Below are 19,535 nucleotides of genomic sequence, written 5' to 3'. Positions count from 1 at the left end.
GCCCGCGCGGAGGGCACACAGCCTTGTGGGAGTTGTAGTTCTCACAGCTCTGAGACCCCGAACTAGCGACAGTACGGGACTCGTGTTCCCGTGCTCCTCCGCGCGGCTCCGCTCGGGATAGGCCCCTAGGCCGGTAAGGAGATGGGTGGGAACTTAGAGACAACTGGAATCGAGTAGTGTCTGAGAGTTGTTGTGGTCGCTGCCTGGGAGCTCTGCGCTGGTTGCTGCTCTTTCAACAGTGCTGGAGACCAAACTTGAAATGCAAGTTCAACACTGCCTAGAGGGCGAAGGATGAGGAGCTGAGCCCGCCCCCTACCCTGCCCCAGTGTGCTGCAGGAGCCGCCAACCCTGATTGCAGGTTAAAGCCCCTCGGGACTCCTGGCTTCTTACCCTACTTGATTCCGGGGTCTCCCGTGAGGCTGGGCGTCTCAGCAGTCCCCACTTAGTGGATGTGAGCGCCTGCCAGAACCCTTGAACTTGGGGCGCCCACGGAGGGCTTCTGTAGTCTGCGGCTGGCAGTCGCGGGACCATCACCATGATCACCGGCGTCTTCCGCGTGCGCGCATGGGTCCCAGTGGGCATCGTGTCCTCGTTGGTCTACAGCTTCCACCGGCGGCGGGTGGCCCTGGCCGAACAGCAGGCCACTGACGGTCAGCATCCGGTCGACGGCCGCCAGCTGGAGCTGAAAATGGTGCAGGTCGTGTTTCGCCACGGGGCGCGAAGTCCTCTCAAGCCTCTCCCGCAGGAGGAGGAGGAGCAGGTGAGAGAGGTCGCCCGTGCCTCCGGAGTTTGACCAGCACCAACAGGAGACTGGCACTGCCTTGAGAGCTGAGGCGCCCACACACCCACGGGTCCTGCAGGTGTAGGGCAGCTCGGGGGCTTGGGCCCCTGATGGCTGTAGTTCGTGTAGCACAGACAAGTAGAGCTACACTTCCTAAAGGGAGTAGGAAGGTTAACGTGCTTAACCTGCAGATTGACTCAACAGGTCTGGGGCAGGGCTGCAAAGCCAGCATTTGCAACAGCGCGTGGGTGAGTGCAAGGGTGCCCTGTACTCCTGTGTGATACCTGGGAAGGGCAGTTTGTCTGAGAACTGCAGGGACCTTGGTGTCAGGAACCACCCTCACTGGGATCACAGTGGTTAACCGGCTCACATCGATGGTTTGGGAACAGATTTTACAGTAGCTTTTCTTTAGGAATGACTAGACACCACCATGAAATTTCCTGAAGGATTTTTTTGAAACATACTATATCTTGGGGTTCTTACCCATTGCTGGTTTCAAAACATTTTAGTGTAAAGGATTTAAAATAGAAAATAAAAATTCAGCTACTGTTTTGGCTAGAGTCTTAAAAATCTGCCTGGTTTGACCAGAATAATTATGATTGAAGCACAACTAATTTGATTTTTTAAAACTATTTAAAGGCAGTTACAGAGTGAAGTGGGGAAACGCAATGAGATCTGTTAGGTGGTTCATGCTATACTGGGGCTGGCAAGGGCTGCCCAGGCTAGGGATTGGGCAGGTGGCAGCCAGGAGCATCATCCACGCACTTGGACCATCTTCCACTGTCTTCCCAGGCACGTTAGCAGGGAGCTGCATCAGAAGTGGAACAGCAAAGCCCTAAACTGATGCTCATTGGGAATACTAGATCACAGCTGGTGGCTTACCCCGCCTGCTATACCTCAGGGTAGCTCCACATAAATTTTTAAAAATTGTTCATTCTGCTGTGACCATCCTAACAGGGTGGGTGAGTGAGGAGAAGTAGGCAACCTGGAATCATGAGGGCCCACAAGTGCCTTTGTCTCCGTCTGCCAGATTGACAGTGGCCTAAGCCTCAGTGTGGCTGCATTCCACATGATTGGCTGCCTTCCAGAGGTCCTCAGGCTTGGACCTTCACCTGTTCTCCAAGTGTAGACCCAGATTTTTAAAACTGGCCATAAGTAAAATTAAGCTTCTGCAGCATTTCCACATAAACAAATACATCTTGGTGGTCGATTCTATTACCTGGTTTCTCGTTATCTTTTCTATGGCCATCCCACTTTCTGTCTGGTACCAGAATTCCTTTTGTTTTTGGTGGTTATTTTTTTTCAGTCCCTCACTTTCCCTTTTTACAATAGATCATTAACTTTACATTATGAGTTTATATACAAATAGCCTGTCTCACGAATGTGCCCCATTCTTCATTTGCATTTTTAAGGAGTTATTTGAAAGTTAGTTACAGAGAGAGGAGAGACAGAGCTGGGTTCACTCCCCAAGTGATTATATGGCCAAGTGTGAGACAGGCCAAAGCCAAGAGTTTCCCATGTGGGCGACTAGGACCCAAGTACTTGGACTATCTTTTGCGCTTTCCAAACCATTGGCTGGGAGCTGGATTGAAAGTGGAACAGCTGGGACTTGAACCAGTGCGTATATGGGAAGCCAAAATTGCAAGAAGTCACTTTACCTACTTTGCCACAACATTGTCCCCTCCATTTATTCTTGCAACAGAAGGGCTGAAAAATATATTGGACTGTTATCAGTGGTAGCAGAGAGCCTGGACTTAGTATACAACCATATGTGTTCTCTAAAGGCCATGGAAAAATATGTAAATTCTTTCTTGGCTTTCCTTTGAGCCATTGGGCATCTGATGGGTATCTTCTGATTTCACTAGGGATGAACTGTAGCTTAGATACCAGTTTCATTCATTTTCTGTCTGTGAGGCCCAGGGAGCAGCTGAGCTGACAGTCTTCCTTTGTAGTTAGAGAAGGCATGAGAGCTCTCCTTGCCTGTTCATACTCTGCCAACCTTAGCAGAGGCTTGGTTCTTTAATATAAAGACTCGTATGAAAAAGCCAGCGATGGAACCTGCTCTCAACTTAAGCTATGCGTGAATGTCATCAACCTCATATGACTTATTTCTGAGTGTTCTCAGGTTTTCTTTGCAAGAGCCAATTTGATAGAAGCTATTATTTGTGATTTTCTAATCATTTCTGGAGTTCTATAATTATGGTCAGAAGAGACCAGCTGGCAATCATTCTCCAGCTAAAATTGCCTTTGGAACGTGTGTCCGGATTTTTGACTGGCTTATAGGTAAACATAAGCAACACATTGCTTCTTTCAGTTATCTCACAAAGCCTCAGAATATAGCCTTGTTTAAAGCCAAGATGTTATACACAGTTGTTTTCTTACTGCTGGAAGAACTATTAGTTTAACCTGTCTTTATGAAAAGATTGTCTTTTGAAAGTAAAGTCCTGGCACTTGATTGATTTTTCTTCCAGTTACTAGAGCGGATCCAAGTATACTTTCAAAAGAAATGACTTGACCTTGTTTTTCAGGTCTCCTCTAGCTCCTCTGCCCACAGGGATGAGATGACCCCTACCCCAGTAGGTTCCTCAGGTTTTAAAAGGCAGGAGTAGGGTAAGGAGAGGAATGGGAGGGCCTGGCATGGTGGTTCAGTCACTAAGTCCTCGCCTTGAGCGTCCAGGATCTCATATGGGCAGCAAATCATGTCCTGGCTGTTCCACTTCCCTGCTTGTGGCTTGGAAAAGCAGGCAAAGGTGACCCAAGGCCTTGGGACCCTGCACCCATGTGAGAGACCTGGAACAGGCTTCTGGCTCCTGGCTTCAGAACAGCTCAGTTCTGGCCGTTGTGTACACTTGGGGAGTGAACCAATGGACAGAAGATCTCTCTGTCTCTCCTTCTCTGTAAATCTGTCTTTTCAATAAAAATAAATTAATCTCTAAAAAGTCCAGCCTACCCAGCTCTACTATTAATGGAGGGGTTTGCATTCTTACTTGATGATATAGACAAGCTAGAAAGCTAATAGCAGTACCATCATACCTAGCCAACACTCAGCTGAGGAAGAATTCCGTGTAGGATGGGCCAGCTAGTCCATCTTATCCCTTGAATCAATGGTTATTAACTTGGTGAGACTTGGCACGCAAGTGGGGAGTTTTAAAAAGAATACTGATACTGTGGGTCTCTAGCCAGGATATTCTGATTTCAGTAGTCCAGGCATCCAGATATTATAAAAGTTTCTCTGATGAAGCTTTAGAATTACCTGAATAACATTTTAAAAGTGGAGGTCCATCGCAGAGAATTCAGAGTGATTAGTTCACAATTGGGATTCAGGTGTCAGTAACCTTTATTTTAAATTTTATTCTTGACGACATTTACACAGATGATTAGGGTGGGAGGAGTGGAGGAGAAAGTGGGTGAGACTACTATTTTCACACTTTGCTTTTCTTCTTCCTGTATCTGGAGAGAAGGAGGAGACCAGGGGAGAAGCCACACCCAGCCTCCCAACCACTGTAGTACCCACCTGATGTCATCCCACGGTCCTCGATGTGGAGCATGTTTGAGGGTTCTGTTCAAGTGGTTTTGATAGTTCTGAAATGCTGTCCATCTCGCCGACCCAAGGATGAGGCAATCCTTCCAAGGTTCATTAGCTGAGGTGTCGGTAATTTAAAATGCCAAAAACACATCTTCCTAGTGATGTCATTGTATAGTCAAGGGCAGTAACTATGGTTTAATTGTAAAACCCACACCTGGAAAGGTTTTATTTACTTTTATGTAGTTTTTTTTCCTTTTATCTAGGATGTAGCCTTTTGATCCCAGTATAGAGCGCTTTGAAATGTGCTTTGGCGAGATGTTATATCTGTCTGTGTTAAAGGAACCGAGAGGAACAGTCCCACAGAACTGATTTCTTTGACTACTTAAGAGATGTTCATTGTATCACTCTATCCCCTTTAGGAGGGCCCTTGGGAAGCATTTGCCTGTTAGCATTAGAAGTGGTATGCTTCTCTTCAACAGTGGTCTGCTTTCATCTTTAAACTTGTCTAGTTAATCAGGATTATTCTTTCATGTAAAAGAAAACTTAGTGCTGAACCTGCGGCCCACCTGGAATAACTATTTGGATCTTCATGGTTTAGTAACCTGGTCACCGCATCTGTTTCTTAACTTTTTAGCGTTTATGCTTGTTTGCTTTTGTCTTTCTTACCTACTTTGAATTGGTACACTATGTTTTCAGTATTGCTGTCATCTGCTTTAAGTTACTAGTCGAAGATGGAATATGAATAAGTAAAACCATCAAGTTAGTCTTTGTCATTAGCCGAGAAGCAGAATGGGAACAAGAATGAGAATGCCTGTAGAGGGGAGGACACCATGAGTGAGGCTAATGTGTCATCCACTCTCGAGAATCCTATAAATGTGCACTCTCGACTTACCATCAACTTCAGGAGTTGTTTTTGGGGAAATGCCAAAGTTCCCCATTAGCAAATATGCCTCTAACAGGAGGCTTTTTTTGTGTGTGTGTGCTAACGCTGAACAACACCAAGGACTTGTAAATCCTTTGCTAGACACTGAACTTACATGGATGAGATGATTCATCCTTAGCTTTAAAGGAAGTTACAACATGGTGAAGGGGGGAAGAGGGGGAAACAAAACAGACTTCAATTACAGGTATTTGCTGGGAGTGCTGGGAACACAAAGGAGGGGTCTTAGACCTAAAATGATAAAATGTTCAAAATTGAACTCAACTTTACAACTGTTCTTCCTCTTGCTCTTAGTTTTAGTCAAAGAGTACCTCCATTTCTCTTGCCACCATAGGCACACAACTTTTATCCTTATTCTTTGTTTACCTACCGAGAGTCCTCCAATAACTTACTCTTCTTGTTTACCTACCAAGAGAATCCTCAAATTGCTAACTCTATAACTTAGATGTCTTGCATCTATCTCCTCTGTTCCCACCGACTTAGACTCTCAAGAGCACAGCTACAGACATCTTCAAGCTGACTTTTCAGCATCTAGTTTTCCTGTTCCAACTGTGAAGTGTACTTCTGGCTTTCACACTTGTTTGTGGGGCCCACAGACTGGGGTATGCTAGGTACCTGGGGTGCAGGGTTCCCACTTCTGCTAGTAAAGCTTCAGTCTTTGCCCTTGTATGTATGTATGTATGTCCTTGGTGTTTGCTAATGTTGAAGTGTTGGAAACAGTCCCAGGTTCAGGCAAACCAAACCACTCTCATCTGCTGTGCTCACACACATTTCTCACCACCTCTGCCTTGCTCATGTTTGCTAGCTACTTTGGAATTCTGAAGGCCACCCTGTCTGCTTTGCCTCCGCTTCTCACAACTCCAAGGTTTTGTTCATCTAAGTCCTACCTACTCATGTCAAATGCTATTCATTTCTTAAAACTTCCTGAATTCCCAGCCAGAAGAGAAGGTCAGTCCTGCCTTTGAACTATGATAGCCTTCATCTAGTTTCCTGCAGCACAAATCTATCTCTATTACAGTCTTATATTTACATTCATACCTAGCTTTTTCTCCTAACCTAGAAGCCCAGCAAAGGCCAATGCCAGTGATCTCTGACTTGGACTCTTCCCCCATGACCTGGCAAATTGTCGTGTGCCAGGCTCCCGTCTTAGGCAACCAGAGAAAAGGTCAGTCTGTGGCCTCTGATTGTTATCTCAGGAAGGAAGCGGAGCATACTGAAAAGACCGGGAAAGAGAGCTTTTCTAATACAGACTGGCACAAGGCTGCCAAAGAGAGCTGCTACAACTGCAGGGAGGCACATGGCCATGGTCAGGACTGCTGGGAACATTAGGGAATGAACATGAGACTTTCCAGACAAAAGGGGAATGAAAATGCCAGGCTGGCAATTCGCAGCTCCTCTCTGTCCACCGCAGGGGAAACAGGATGTTGTGAAACAAGCTGTGTGGTTGGAGAGTAAGTGTGTAGGGAAGACCTGGTAGAGGAGCTGCTGGAAAGCTGTCACAGGAAGGCAGCTGTGAGCTCCTACAGGGTTTTTTCTCAGGGAATTGGAGGATCAGAAGTGAGGAAGGAGGAAGGTCTCTTGACATTCTAGAATCAGCGGGGGTGGGGGAGGGGCACCAATGAGGAGGAGGCTCAGGTTTGGGAGGAGCCTGGGAGCAGGTGGTCCTTTTGGAAGAGTGAGGGCTTCCTCTGTGCAAAGTGAAGCTGAGACTCCAGGGGTGTTCTTCTGGAGGAAGGGCAGAGGGCAAAGATAAATATGGTATGTGACACAGTAGGCTGTCAAACCCTAGTTGTAAAACAAAGTAGTAAAACCTCGAGTTAAATAGTATGAGAGCAGTAGGAGTGGAGATGAAGATGACAACTATGGGTAATGGCTGATGGTAAAATGAGACTTGAGTCATCCTTGAACTCTGGAGCGAGACTCCAGGCAGCTAGGAACAGAATTCCTTCCATGCAAAGGAAGCAAGCTGGAAGAAGATGCACAAGAAGTAATGGGTGGGGTTTAGGTTGGAGTGGAGCAAAGAAGTTCTGCAAATGGTTACAGGGTCAAGGTGGGGAAGTTCAGAGCTAGTCAGATGCCTACCTCTGAAACAGGAAAAAGCTATCAATATGAGGAATGTGACTTAGCAAATCATTTCAGTGGCAGGTGATATTAGAATTACAATGAATTATTATTTATTGTAGTCACCATTCTATGGAATAAGTTACTAAAGCTTATTGATCTTGTCTGACTGTAATTTTATATCCTTTGATCCCTGTCTTCCTATGCAAGCTCCCCTTCAGCCTCTGCTAACCACCATCCTACCCCCTGGTTACATTGCTTTAGCTCTTTTAGATTCCACACAAGTGTTTTCAACACATATGATAGATATATGAGGTGATGGATTTGTTAATTAGTTTGATTTAATCATCCCACAATGCAGAGAAAGCTGAAAACAAAAATTATACTCCATAAATATATATTTATTATTTGTTAATTAAAATATCTTTCAGCAATGAAATACAAGTGTTTAAAGATAGGTTAATATAGATTTTCAGGAGTGAAGGGTGGGAGTCTGTTGAAGACTCTTGCCTGAGATAATGAAGTTTGTACTCTGATGGTAAGATAATAGGTGTGATCTTTTTTCTAGCCAACAGTCAACAGGGGGTAGTACTGAAATGGTGGAAACAAGAGGAATCTGAGGCTTGAGTTTGGGGTTGCAGAAGAAATGTGGTAGTCCTGGGACAGACACATGGTGGGAAGAGGAGCTGGTGAGTGGGATCTGGAGACTCATTTTAAACATGAAAGTCATGACATCTGACCCAGTGAGCATGCACGTTTTACGGGAAGTTGCAGCTCTGAGATCTGTGGCCTCTTGTGATGTTCCGGAAACCATTAAAGTCCAGTTGGGTCAGGAGCCAGATTGACAGAAGTGAAGGAGAAGCAGCAAAGGCTCCTTCACAGATGGCCACTGCTTACTGCAGAAATTGGTCAAAAAGAAGGAAGGGTGCTACCTGGTAGTCAGGAGGGTGAATGGACACAAAAACCTGCAGATTGTTTCTTTAGAAATCTTAGAAAAGGGGCCCCACGATCATATTTCCTTCATTCATTTGTTCATTCATTCACTCACCAAGTATTTGCTTGTTGGGCATTCTGGCCACTTCTCTTCAGCATGGAGTTGGTGCCCAGAGCAGGCCCTTAACAGGGAGTACTGGGGTGGCTAGGCCAGGCCTCGGGCTGAGCACACCTGACAATAAATCCTAGCCTTGTCTTCCCTTAGCCAGCTAGAGTTAAAATTTCTTGGTTGCAAGCCTAGTTTTGGAGTGGTTCCAGCTGTGGGTTCCCACTGCTGCTATAATGGGATGTTAATGCCGCATTTCCAGTTTCTAATAGTGTGTTGTATTTCGTTCTGTTTATGATCACAACAGGTAGAGTGGAACCCCCGGCTACTAGAGGTCCCGCCCCAGACTCAGTTTGATTATTCTGTCACGAATCTAACTGGAGGCCCCAAACCACACTCTCCATATGACTCTCAGTACCACGAGACCACTCTGAAGGTGAGTAGTGCTCCCCAGCTCTGGGAAAGAGCGTCTGGGCTGAATCCAGGCTGTGATGTCTTCACTCTTCTCTCTCTTCTGCCCACTTTAGGGGGGCATCTTTGCTGGGCAGTTGACCAGCGTGGGCATGCAGCAGATGTTTGCCCTGGGAGAGAGACTGAGGAAGAACTATGTGGAGGACATCCCTTTTCTTTCACCAGCCTTCAACCCACAGGAAGTCTTGTGAGTCACTTGAGAAGGAATGTTGCTCTCCCCCTTCCCCCACCCAGAAGGTCTTGAGCCTGAGAGCTGTCCCAGTTCTGCAGATAGTTCCCACTCTCACAAAGGGCAGTTGGGCAGGCTACAGTTGCCTTTAGGTCACATAGTCCTATAAATAGGTGATGGTTGGAGGTTGTGTCCATTTGGCCTCTGAAGGCCTTGAGGGTAGCCATCCTAGAGAGCTAAAGCATTCTTCTTGGTCCCATAGCTCCTCTTGCATAGTTTAACAAGACTCTCAGCTGCTCTATGGAATAAGGTAAAAGGTATATAATTAAAGATTCCTTTTCTGCATGTGACTATGTTTTCATTTTTCCCCCCAGCGTTCGTTCCACAAACATGAATCGGAATCTGGAGTCTACCCGCTGTTTGCTGGCTGGGCTTTTTCAACGTCAGAAAGAAGGTTTGTGTTTGGAGCCCCGCTCCATGAGTGGCCTTTTCTTCTCACTTCCAAAGCCTCTCTCTCCATGTTGGGGCCTATTCCCTGAATTGCTCATCCATGTGTGTATGAGTTCGAGGTGCACCCTTCCAGGCTGGCCCCATGCTGCCTTGGCCAACCCAACCTCCGCAGCAGCAGTAACACATCAGATGATGTGCCCTCAGGTTCTGACTTCTCAGTCTTCTGAGAAGCTTAAGTTAGCCCTAACAGGTCTTGTGAAGAGTATGTGGGTTTTTTTTTTTTTTTGCTTGAGTGGACACTGCTGGTGGGTGGGGAAACAGCAGCAGGAGGGGCATTTAGCTGGGACCCAAGACTGCTGCTACTTGCTGTGGTCCCAGTGAAAACCCATAGTATGACCCAGGTGGTGTGAATGGTATTCCTTTTAGCCTTTCTTATTGAGGAAGCCTGCCCAGTGTAGGTTTCAATATATTCAACCCATGAATGATCACAGTCAAAGGTTCCCAAACTTTAACCACCAAGAATTGATTTCCCTATTTTTCCTTATGGAGCAGACCTATGGCTATTAAAAAAAAGATCGTGTGCAAGGCCAGACAAAGCTGGTCTTCCCCCATAGTTGGGGAGCTGCCACTGATCCTGGCTGGAGTTGGCTGTTGCGCATGCACTGTGATGTATCTCAATGATGTGCGGCAGACAGGGAGGGCTGTCCTTGATTCCTGGGAGCCCTTGGATTTAGGAATAGTCTGCGGTGACCAATCTTCTGAAAGTTCTTGGCTTACTCAGCTTCTAAAAGGCAAAATGCCCTCTTGGTAGAAACACCAAAAATGTGGCTGAAATAGGGGAACTGTGTTTGCCGACAGTGGCATCTCCAGCTGAGGCTGCGCTGAGGTTTCCTGCAGGGAGGGTACCAGGGCATCATAGGTGTGTCTGCCCAGAGAACAACTCCCTGTCCTGGGTTCATTTTGGCTCCTGTCTCAGTGATGTGTGTACCCTTCCCAATATCAGGGGACTTGAGTAGACCAGATAACTCCAGAAGGTGCCACCAGCTTCAGGATATTTCTTGGGGAGTAAAATCATCAACTTCCAGTGCGTTGCATGTAAGCTTTGGAGAATCAGGCTTTCGGGGAAGCTGGAGGTTGTTGGTCATTTGGTCATTCATTCAGTGCTTGTCTGTCTATTCAAGTGTGTCTTATAAACTGTAGGTGTAATAGCGAGACACTAACCTCAAACTACAGGTGGAAATATTCAAGGCTTATAGTTAGTGTTAAATTGTGAATATTATTTTCATGCTTAGAGAACTTCATAAGTACCGTACACATTTCTAAGAACATTACATGTATCTAACTTGTTTAGTTCTTGTAATAGCCCTATGAGGTGAGATAAAGAGAACTAAGATACAGCCCAGGGACACAAAGCTGGTAAACAGTGGGGCCAGGATTCAGACCCTGCTAGTCTAGTTTTAGGACCCACACTCTTCACCTTTGTGTTTCACTGCTTCAATGGAGACCCGGACAGCTGATGTGAGCCTGTGGTGCTTTGGTCTTTCCTTTTTGCAATGTGTCCTGGAGGACCCCAGGAGTCTCCGGATACGCAGGCCAGGAGAGGGCTGGGACCTCAAGTGGGCTATGCCCACCAACACACTTTATAGAACAGCACCAGTTATACGTGTATTTATCTCAGTGCATTGCAAATTGCTGCTGATGGGGCTTGAGTTGTGTGAAAAAGAGAACCTGTCAGAAGCCCTGGCCAGCTCTGCTACAGAACATAGCATGGATGGTGTGGAACGCCTTCTTTGGATGGGCATTAATGAAGCTGGGGAGAGTGAGGCAAGGCCGAGGGGTCTGTGAGCTCTAGGCAGCAGTGGGAAATACTCTTCGAAGGCTACTATTTGATTCCCGGTGATCCATCCAGAAGGCTGCTTGTATTTTGGGTAAGATCATAGGGATCTGAGAGGATTTGTAAGCATGTGACCACCCTTCCTGGTTTGTCATGTGATAAGTCCCATATTTTGCTATAGAACTAAACTTTGGGAAGTAAGAAGCTGCGTCCTGATCAGAGTTTGGCATGGCTCATTCTTGGTAGTGCCTTGGGGCAGATATTTTTCCAAATGGACCAAGGAAGTGCCAATCCTGATCTTTACCTGTTCTAGTCCATTTGCATCTGCGTGGAGAAGGCTTGTGCTGAACATAACAAGGCTGCTATGTGCTTTCGCCGTAACTCTTTTCATACAAGAGCCCTTGTCAACAGGGTCGGGACAGGCTGACAGCAGTCACGGGCCTTAAGGGCAACCCAATGACCTGTGTCTTGGGAGCAGCTGTAAATGAATGCAGACAAAAAGATGGTTGGGTTGTAACAGGTGGAGGTAGAGATAGGGGCACAGGGAAGAACAAACTGAAGCCTCTTTCTGCCTGTGCCTCCCACTTTCCTTCCAGGACCCATTGTCATCCACACTGATGAGGCAAGCTCTGAGGTCTTGTACCCCAACTACCAAAATTGCCAGAATCTGAGGCAGAGATTCAGGTAACTGCCCCTTGTTGTTGCTCACCGCTCCCAGGCAGCCTTTCCCAGCCCTTGCTAGTGAACTCTGCCCGGCCTGAGGGTTCACCCAGTGTGCCCTGCTGCTGAAGTCTGGGATGGGAGGGGTTTATCACACTTGGGTCTACTATCAGCTGTCCAGGCAGGGAGGCATTGCTTGCTTGCTTACAGAAACAGGCTGTCAGTGGAGTAACAGGGAGCCTGGGGAAAGCCACGGGTCGGGATGCAGAGAGAACACACCTAGCTATGAGGGGTGGCCATTTATGATGCATTATCCTCTGCATCAGCTCTGGGCTCTCAGATGGGACAGGTGAAGAAACTGATGGGTTCAGTAAAAGGCGATAGAGGGATGGCATTGTGCAGCAGGCTAAGCCACCACCTGCCTGGTCCAGCACCAGCCTTGGCCACCATGTGGGGAGTGAACCAGCAGGTGGAAGATTTCAGTCCCTCACCCTCTGCCTCTGTGTAACTCTGCCTTCCAGATAAATGAGACAAATCTTAATGAATAAGTAAATGGTGATAGAACCAGCCACCAACTTGCAAATCCAGGTATATAAGCAAAGAACACACAGATTTCCCATCCCTAACCAACATGCTGCTAAGGAGGATAAGTTAGAGTTTGGGTTGATGATACCTTTTCAGTTCTGGGATATTTCTGGCCTTTACTTAAAACTTTGGAGAATAGTTTTGCAGGCAGATCTGAGCCATGTATTGTTTTTGGCAGTAGAAAGAAATGCTAAAATAGAATTTGGAATGTCTAGCCTTGTGTTCTGTCCCTGGTACTTGCTAATTTTTACAAGTTAGACATTTAGCCTCTTGTCAGTTTAGTTTACTTATCTGTAAGGTGGGAATAATGCAGCTGACCCAAGTGAGGATTTAGTGAGGTCCTAAATGATGACCAGAGGACATTTTACAAACTACCCATCACTGTGCAGTGTAAAGGATCCCTTTTTTGCTTCTTCTTCTTCAGAGGCCGAAAGAAGGCTGCCTCTTTGCAGCCTGGAATCTCAGAGGATTTGCAAAGGGTGAAGGAGGAAATGGGCTTTGACCGTGGTGATAATGTCGACTTCCTCATCCTCCTGGACAACATGGCGGCCGAGCAGGTGAGACAACTTCTTCCCTAGGCAGTGGGTGGGTGGAGCTGTGGAGCAGGCACCCAGAAAGGCTGTCCATAGAATCTTTTCTTATGTAATACTCAGAGAAAACCACATACCAGGAGACATTTCTCTAAACACGCAAAGGCAGCAGAGAATCCTCATTCCTTCTCTTGTGAAAATGGTGACGTGGGTACCAAAGACAGAAGCTATACCTTGTGCATATGTGCAAAAGTAGGTTTAAGGCAGGAGTTCATCTAGAGTCGCTTCTAGCACTGTTAAGATGCTGCCTAGGAGAAGACGGGACCCACCTGCTCCACGGGAGCTGAGCAGCTGCCAGGCTGAGGAGTTGAGGACATTTCTCTCTGAAACTCTTCCTACGGTCCTTCCAGGTGCATGGCCTCCCGAGCTGCCCCATGCTGCAGAGATTCACACGGCTTATTGAACAGAGAGCTGTGGACACGGCCCTGTATGTCCTGCAAGTGGAAGACAGGTAAGGGACCTCTTGAGCTGCTGGCATAAAGCCACTCTTGCTCAACCTCACGGTGTCAGGGAAGAAAGGCTCATCAGGCCTGCCCGCACTGCCAGCTGGCATCTCTGTGTGAAGAAACAGAGACGACCCCATTCTGCTAGCCTACCAGCAGGGGCTGAGTCTTCAGGTTTCTGGAGCCGAGATGGGTGACACGATGCTTCAGCGTCCTGTTGTGTAGACTCAGGAGCCGCATCTTGCTGAGATTCTCTTTTTCCTCTGGCTTTTGGCTCAAAAGATTTGGGTGGGTCAGGGGAGCCAAGGGAAGAATAATTACTTCTCACTTCATTCATCACATTACAATTTGCAGGGTTAGTTGTCTGCTCTTCATCCATGACTCCAACACTCCTTGCCTCATTGCTAAAAGCCACGATTTACCTGGTCACTGTGAATGAGGACTGGCCTAAGTCTTTCTCTTTTATTCCTCTTGTCAGTGATTGGGCTCTGGGAATCCCAGGATCAGCCCTTTCTCTCTCTTTGAAAAACATGAGAGGTACAAACATAAAACCTTGGGCTGCTGTAGCCCTCAGGGCGGATAAGCCCAGGAATCGTGCTGGAGCGTGGAGCCACGCCTTTACTGCTGAGCTTCTTATAGGGTCAAGCAAATAAGATATAAATAATAACCTCCTTGTGGCTACAACTCAGAAAGCACAGCCACAGTAGGAAAGGTGATATAGGATGCTGTGGTCCTTTTGCTTTCCTTCCCAAGAGCCTTGGGATTCCTGGAAGTTGCGAACACTTATCCTTACTGGATTTTTCTGTGCATTTCTCAAGGCCTGGTTCTTCATTACCTGTCTTCTTTGTTACTCTGTTCTTTCCCACCCCATCTCTAGAGCATGGTCCCCAGGGAACCCTCAGTCTTGATGCAGAACCATTTCTCTCTTTACTGCTTAATGCATTCCTCTGTCTGTTACTGTCTTTTGCTCAAGTCTGACCCCTGGGACTCAGGACATCCCCTGGGGTCAGAACCAGCCTGAGGGCTTCATTGTTCACTTTTCACAGAGAAAGCCTGCAGATGGCGGTAGGCCCCTTCCTCCACCTCCTGGAAAGTAATCTGCTGAAGGCTGTGGACCCTGCCACTGCACCCGGAAAGACCAGGTACCTGGCACAGCAACTCAGCCTTGGTCTTGGGGAGGGGACCCAGATCTTGGGAGAACAAGCTCCAGACTGCTAGTGACCAAACCCAGAGATTGAAAAGGCCAAAGAGGCTCATAGCCTTCTTGCCTTTTTTTTCTTTGCTACAAAATATTTATTCTAGAAAAAAAAAGAAAAGAAAAAAGAAAAATTATTTTTCCCTTATTTTTTTTCTTCATTGAGCATCTCTCAAACATGTAGACAATTATAATACCACATGGATTTGATATTCTAAGGTAAAACAAAGAGAGTGCTTCATAGATTGCTTAGCTTGAATACTTTCATTACACACACAGAAGATGATATCCATATGGCATTGAAAAACATTAGAAGTGGCTCATGAACTTCCGTACCACTCAGCAGAGTGTGAAATCTCAGGCTGAGGTCACGGACTTAGAATGCTGTTTGTCCCAGGTACTTGCTAAGCCAGGGCCCACAAGTGAGTGTCTAGTTTCCAGCCTGACCTACTGAATCTTTAGTTGTGTTTTATCAAGATCCCCGGGTGCACAGTGGTGTTGGAGAAGTAGTACTGTAAGCTGCCTTTTAAAGAGGTTTTTTATTTATATCAAGGACATAGTGACCGTGAGAAAGGGAAAGAGAGATGATCCATCTGCTGGTTCACCTCCCAAATGGCTACAACAGCTGGGAACCTGGCCAAGCTGAAGCCAAGATCCATAAGCTCCATCCAAGTCTCCCACATGAGTGGCAGGGGCTTGGGTACTGGAGCCATCTTCTGCTGCTTTCCCAGCCACATTAGCCAAGAATTGGATCAGAAATGGAACTTCTAGGACTCAAACCTGTGCTCAGCTGGAATGCTGTCATTGTAGCTGACAGTTTAAGCCCCGTGCCGCAATGCTGGCCTTGTAACCTGACTTCTCAGAGAGAGAGAGAGAGGAATAGAGCGGAAAAGTCATAACTAGCAGCTCATGAGTGTGGGGGGTGCAAAGGACAGTGGGTTGAAACAGAGATTCCAAAATGTTGGACCAGTTTTATCATCTCTGAGCAGGTGAATGCGCCGCTCAGTGCCTGCAGTGGCAGTATGTTTCTTGCTCTGTTGCCAGCACACCACCCTCAGCCTTGTATCAGTAGACTACGACAGGATCCCATGCTGTTGTGGGTTGAGATTCAATCAATAAAGCCTTCAGTCTTCCTGAGATACTGGCATCAGATAGATACAGATTTAGAAGGAACCTGTATAACTGAGTACAGCCATCTGGAGAATGTGTGGAGGGCCCAGCAAACATATCACCATTCTTTGGAAATGAACTTAATTTCACAAACCTCAGGCCTCCCCAGCGAGGAGCAGGGTTTGTCGCACTGCACGGATCGTGTGACTGAGAGGAGGGAGAGTGTTCTTTGTGGGCAGGATGCAAAAAGAGAAGTACAGCATTAAGTCACATGTGCACATTTTCTTCTTTGAAACTCACCAGGGGAAGAGTGAGTGAGTGTGTGCGAAGGAGGAGGCAGGGAGAGTTGCTCCAGTGGGGACCTGACTCATGAAAACATGAGGGGTATAAAGATTTGCCTACCAGCTTTATCAAAGGGGTTTTATACCTAGCTCAGTTGATTTCTAGTTATCACCTGGTTTTGGAGGCAGCTCTTGGTCCCTTTCCAAATGAGGCAGGGAGTATTCTGTCCTTCTTGCAGAAAGCTGTACCTTTATGCAGCTCATGATGTGACTCTCCTGCCTCTCTTACTGACCCTGGGCATCTTTGACCACAAGTGGCCCCCATTTGCTGCTGACCTGACCATGGAACTCTACCAGCACCAGGAATCTAAAGAGTGGTTTGTACAGCTCTACTACCATGGGGAGGTAAGACATCTGTGGTGGAACTGGGTAGTGGCGGGGCACCCTCCTGCCAGCCTCACCCACTTCTTTTAGTATAAGTCTCCTCCTTCAAACCTAGGATGGTTCCCACAGTTTCCTGAATCATACAGGATGACTGACTGCAGGCTGCGGATGAGAGCTAGCGCAGAACTTGGCATGTGGTGGCAGGGCTGAGCTCTATTCCTAATCTACCACAGACCTTTCTTCTCCTGAGTGTCTCTGCCAGGGTGTAACTTCTTGAAAAATGACAGTGGTGTCCTTGGGAGGTGTTGTGTGCTGTCAGCACCCTTAGTGTCCTGGCTGCTTTCTCAGGGCTGATGTCCAGGGAAGAGGACAGGATACCCTCCAGGATTGTGCCCTGTTGCTCTCCTGCCCAGAGATACAGTTTGATTGTGTCAGTTCAGCCAATATTTTTTGTGTGCCCTTTATGAGTAGGGAGTAGTGTTTCTATTCTGAAAGTTGACCAGGTATCGGCGCCTTCTGGCTGTCCTGAGGGTACACACAGGCCACTTAACATCAGAGCCGCTCAGCTCACCTGGTGCAGCCAAAAGCAGCAGCAACAGAAGGGGATCCTCAGTGGATCTGCTAAGTTACATCTCTTCCACAGGAGCAGGTGCCAAGAGGTTGCCCTGGCAGGTTCTGTCCACTGGACCAGTTCTTGAATGCCATGTCCATTTACGCCCTAAGTCCAGAAAAATACCGCACACTCTGCTCACAAGCACAGGCGATAGAACTTGGAAATGGAGAGTGACTGATTTCTACAAGGAGAATTTGCCAATTTTCAAATAAAATGCTTTTATACAATGCCTCCTAGCCTTGTGTGTTTGTGGGGAGGGGGCAAGAACAAGGGCTAGTGCATTTGACCATAGAGTAAGAATATTTACTTCCCGTAGCAAATGCACATCTCTTGTTGAGAAGGAAGGTGTATTGTTGAGACCAGTGGGATTTTTCTCTATTTTGTGACTTTGTTTCTGAGGTCAGAAGCAATTTGCATGTGACACAGACTGGGGACACGATGTTTTCATAGAATATGCGGGTTTAGAACTTCAGTTCTTTTTTTCCTGTTTTAATTTCATAAGCATTTATTGAGCTTACCTACTTAGCAATTATAAAGGTGAAACTTCTACCTCAGATTGTTTGCATCTGCTGGAAGAGGCAGGAGGGTAAAGCAGTGATTACAATGCAGGATATTTTATGTTGTGATAAGCCATATGAGGAGTGATTGGCTAGAGAGAGGAAGCCTGTCGCTCCAGATGGCAGGGGCTGCAGGAAATAGCTGAGGAAGGCTTTGGAGAAGTTCTGTCCTGATCTGAGTAGGGAGAGGTAAGCAGCAGTAGCCAAATAAGCAAGGAGAAACAGGTTCATGTGTAGGTAAAAGACCCATCTCCAGGTGAGGGGCCTTTGCTGGTGAGAACCTGCTGGGCTGGCAGCAGAAGCAAGAAAGACATTGAGCCTTTGATGGCTGTAGTCCCCGGTGCAGATGAGGGCTCCAAGGCTGTGCAGAGGTGGAGGTGAGCTGCTCGACATGAGAGCTCTACCTTTCCCCAGATCCTCTGGGGTTCCTTGTTCCTCCCCAGCATCTATCTTCAAATCATTGATTTCAAATCATCAATCTCTGTACCTCTCAGAGAGGTTAGCGACCGTGAAAGCTTTCTCACTTCCTACCATCTTTATGTTGACAACTTCCAGGTCATGAAAAGCTCAGATTTCTCCAGCTCACACTTCTCTTCTGACCTTCACTCTTTCCCTTTTGGGAGACACAAAATTTTCCAAGTCAAAATCAAATCCTTCTTTCTTGGTAGACCTGTTTCTCCCACAGGCTTCCGCAAGTGAATGAAAGACACCTCCATTATCCATCTTTCCATCCATCCATCCTTTCATCCTTTTATCTATATATCCTTCCTTCCATTCATCCATGCCTCCATTCATTCACCTCTCCTTCCATCTATCCATCTTTCTATCCATCCACCCACCCACCCATCCTTCTTTCCATCCATCCAGTTGCTAAACCAGAAACCAGTTTATTTCTTAAATCTACCCATCGTCATTCGGCTAATTGTTGCATTTCTTATTTCACTAATTAAAAGCAATTAGAGGAAAACCCATATTGCACCATAACAGCCACTACAAAATCTCCTAACCCAGTTACGGGAATGCCGTGTAGCCTTCCTTTCCCTTTGTTAATAAGAATGAACCAGCGCTACTCTCATCCAAGGCCAAACCTCCAGCTTTGCATTGACTCCCACAGATTGCTTTTTTCTACATTGTCAATTTTCTCTTCTTACTAATTATTTCCGCTAGCATACAATTACACTGTAAAATATCCCATCTACATTTTTTCCCTCTACATCTTTTGAACAACTGCACCTTTTTTGTCTTCCTTTCACAGCAAAACCCAAATGTCCATTTCTGATTCTTCCTTTGCAGTTCTCTACTAAAGCAATGGATGAGATCTTTACCCAACCACCTCATGAAACTGCCACTTGCCACAACCATCAGTGATCTCTGTGGTAATCCCATGGCCAATTTTCAGTCTTCTTACCCCGTTTCTCATGAGATCCTTCTAATTTTTTTTTTCCATTTGTTTCTATGGCTGATACTCTCTTGGTTTCCCTCCCATCTCTCAACTTCACAGTTTTTGTTGAATTTGCTTTTTCCTAACCACCAAGTGTTGGATTGAATGGGCTGGGGCTTTGACTTTTTCTTCTGCACTCACCCCACATGATCTCCAGAAGCACCATGGCTTTAGTATTTCTTAGGCAGTGTGTTCTCAGTGTATACCTTCAGCTCAGGCCATGCCCCCCGCCCAGTCAAGTCTCATTTCCAACTGTGCTTAATGTCTGTATTTGAATCTTTAAACACTTAATATACACCAAACTTTTCACATTGTTCATAGCAAACACTCAATTTTTATGCCTTTTCAAACATACTCACTCCACCAGGTTTCCCATTTAGGTAAATGGCACCAACCAGTTGCTTG

The 19,535-nt window shown here is 46.5% G+C and overlaps 1 protein-coding gene across 1 annotated transcript; it reads left to right on the top strand.

Moving 5' to 3' along the window:
• Nucleotides 1-91: 91 nt before the first annotated feature.
• ACP6 (acid phosphatase 6, lysophosphatidic) lies at nucleotides 92-17,363 on the top strand. The gene is made up of 10 exons (XM_040998894.1): nucleotides 92-760; nucleotides 8,655-8,783; nucleotides 8,875-9,005; nucleotides 9,362-9,441; nucleotides 11,868-11,955; nucleotides 12,941-13,073; nucleotides 13,457-13,557; nucleotides 14,596-14,691; nucleotides 16,375-16,540; nucleotides 17,163-17,363. The coding sequence occupies exons 1-10, from the start codon at nucleotides 536-538 to the stop codon at nucleotides 17,304-17,306; spliced, it is 1,293 nt and encodes a 430-aa protein (XP_040854828.1). The 5' UTR covers nucleotides 92-535; the 3' UTR covers nucleotides 17,307-17,363.
• Nucleotides 17,364-19,535: the final 2,172 nt, after the last annotated feature.

This window comes from Ochotona curzoniae, unplaced genomic scaffold (genome assembly GCF_017591425.1).
Source record: "Ochotona curzoniae isolate NIBS_2020 unplaced genomic scaffold, NIBS_Ocur_1.0 scaffold_1037, whole genome shotgun sequence".
Classification (NCBI taxonomy): domain Eukaryota; kingdom Metazoa; phylum Chordata; class Mammalia; order Lagomorpha; family Ochotonidae; genus Ochotona; species Ochotona curzoniae.
This window is presented reverse-complemented; position numbering and strand designations above follow the sequence as displayed.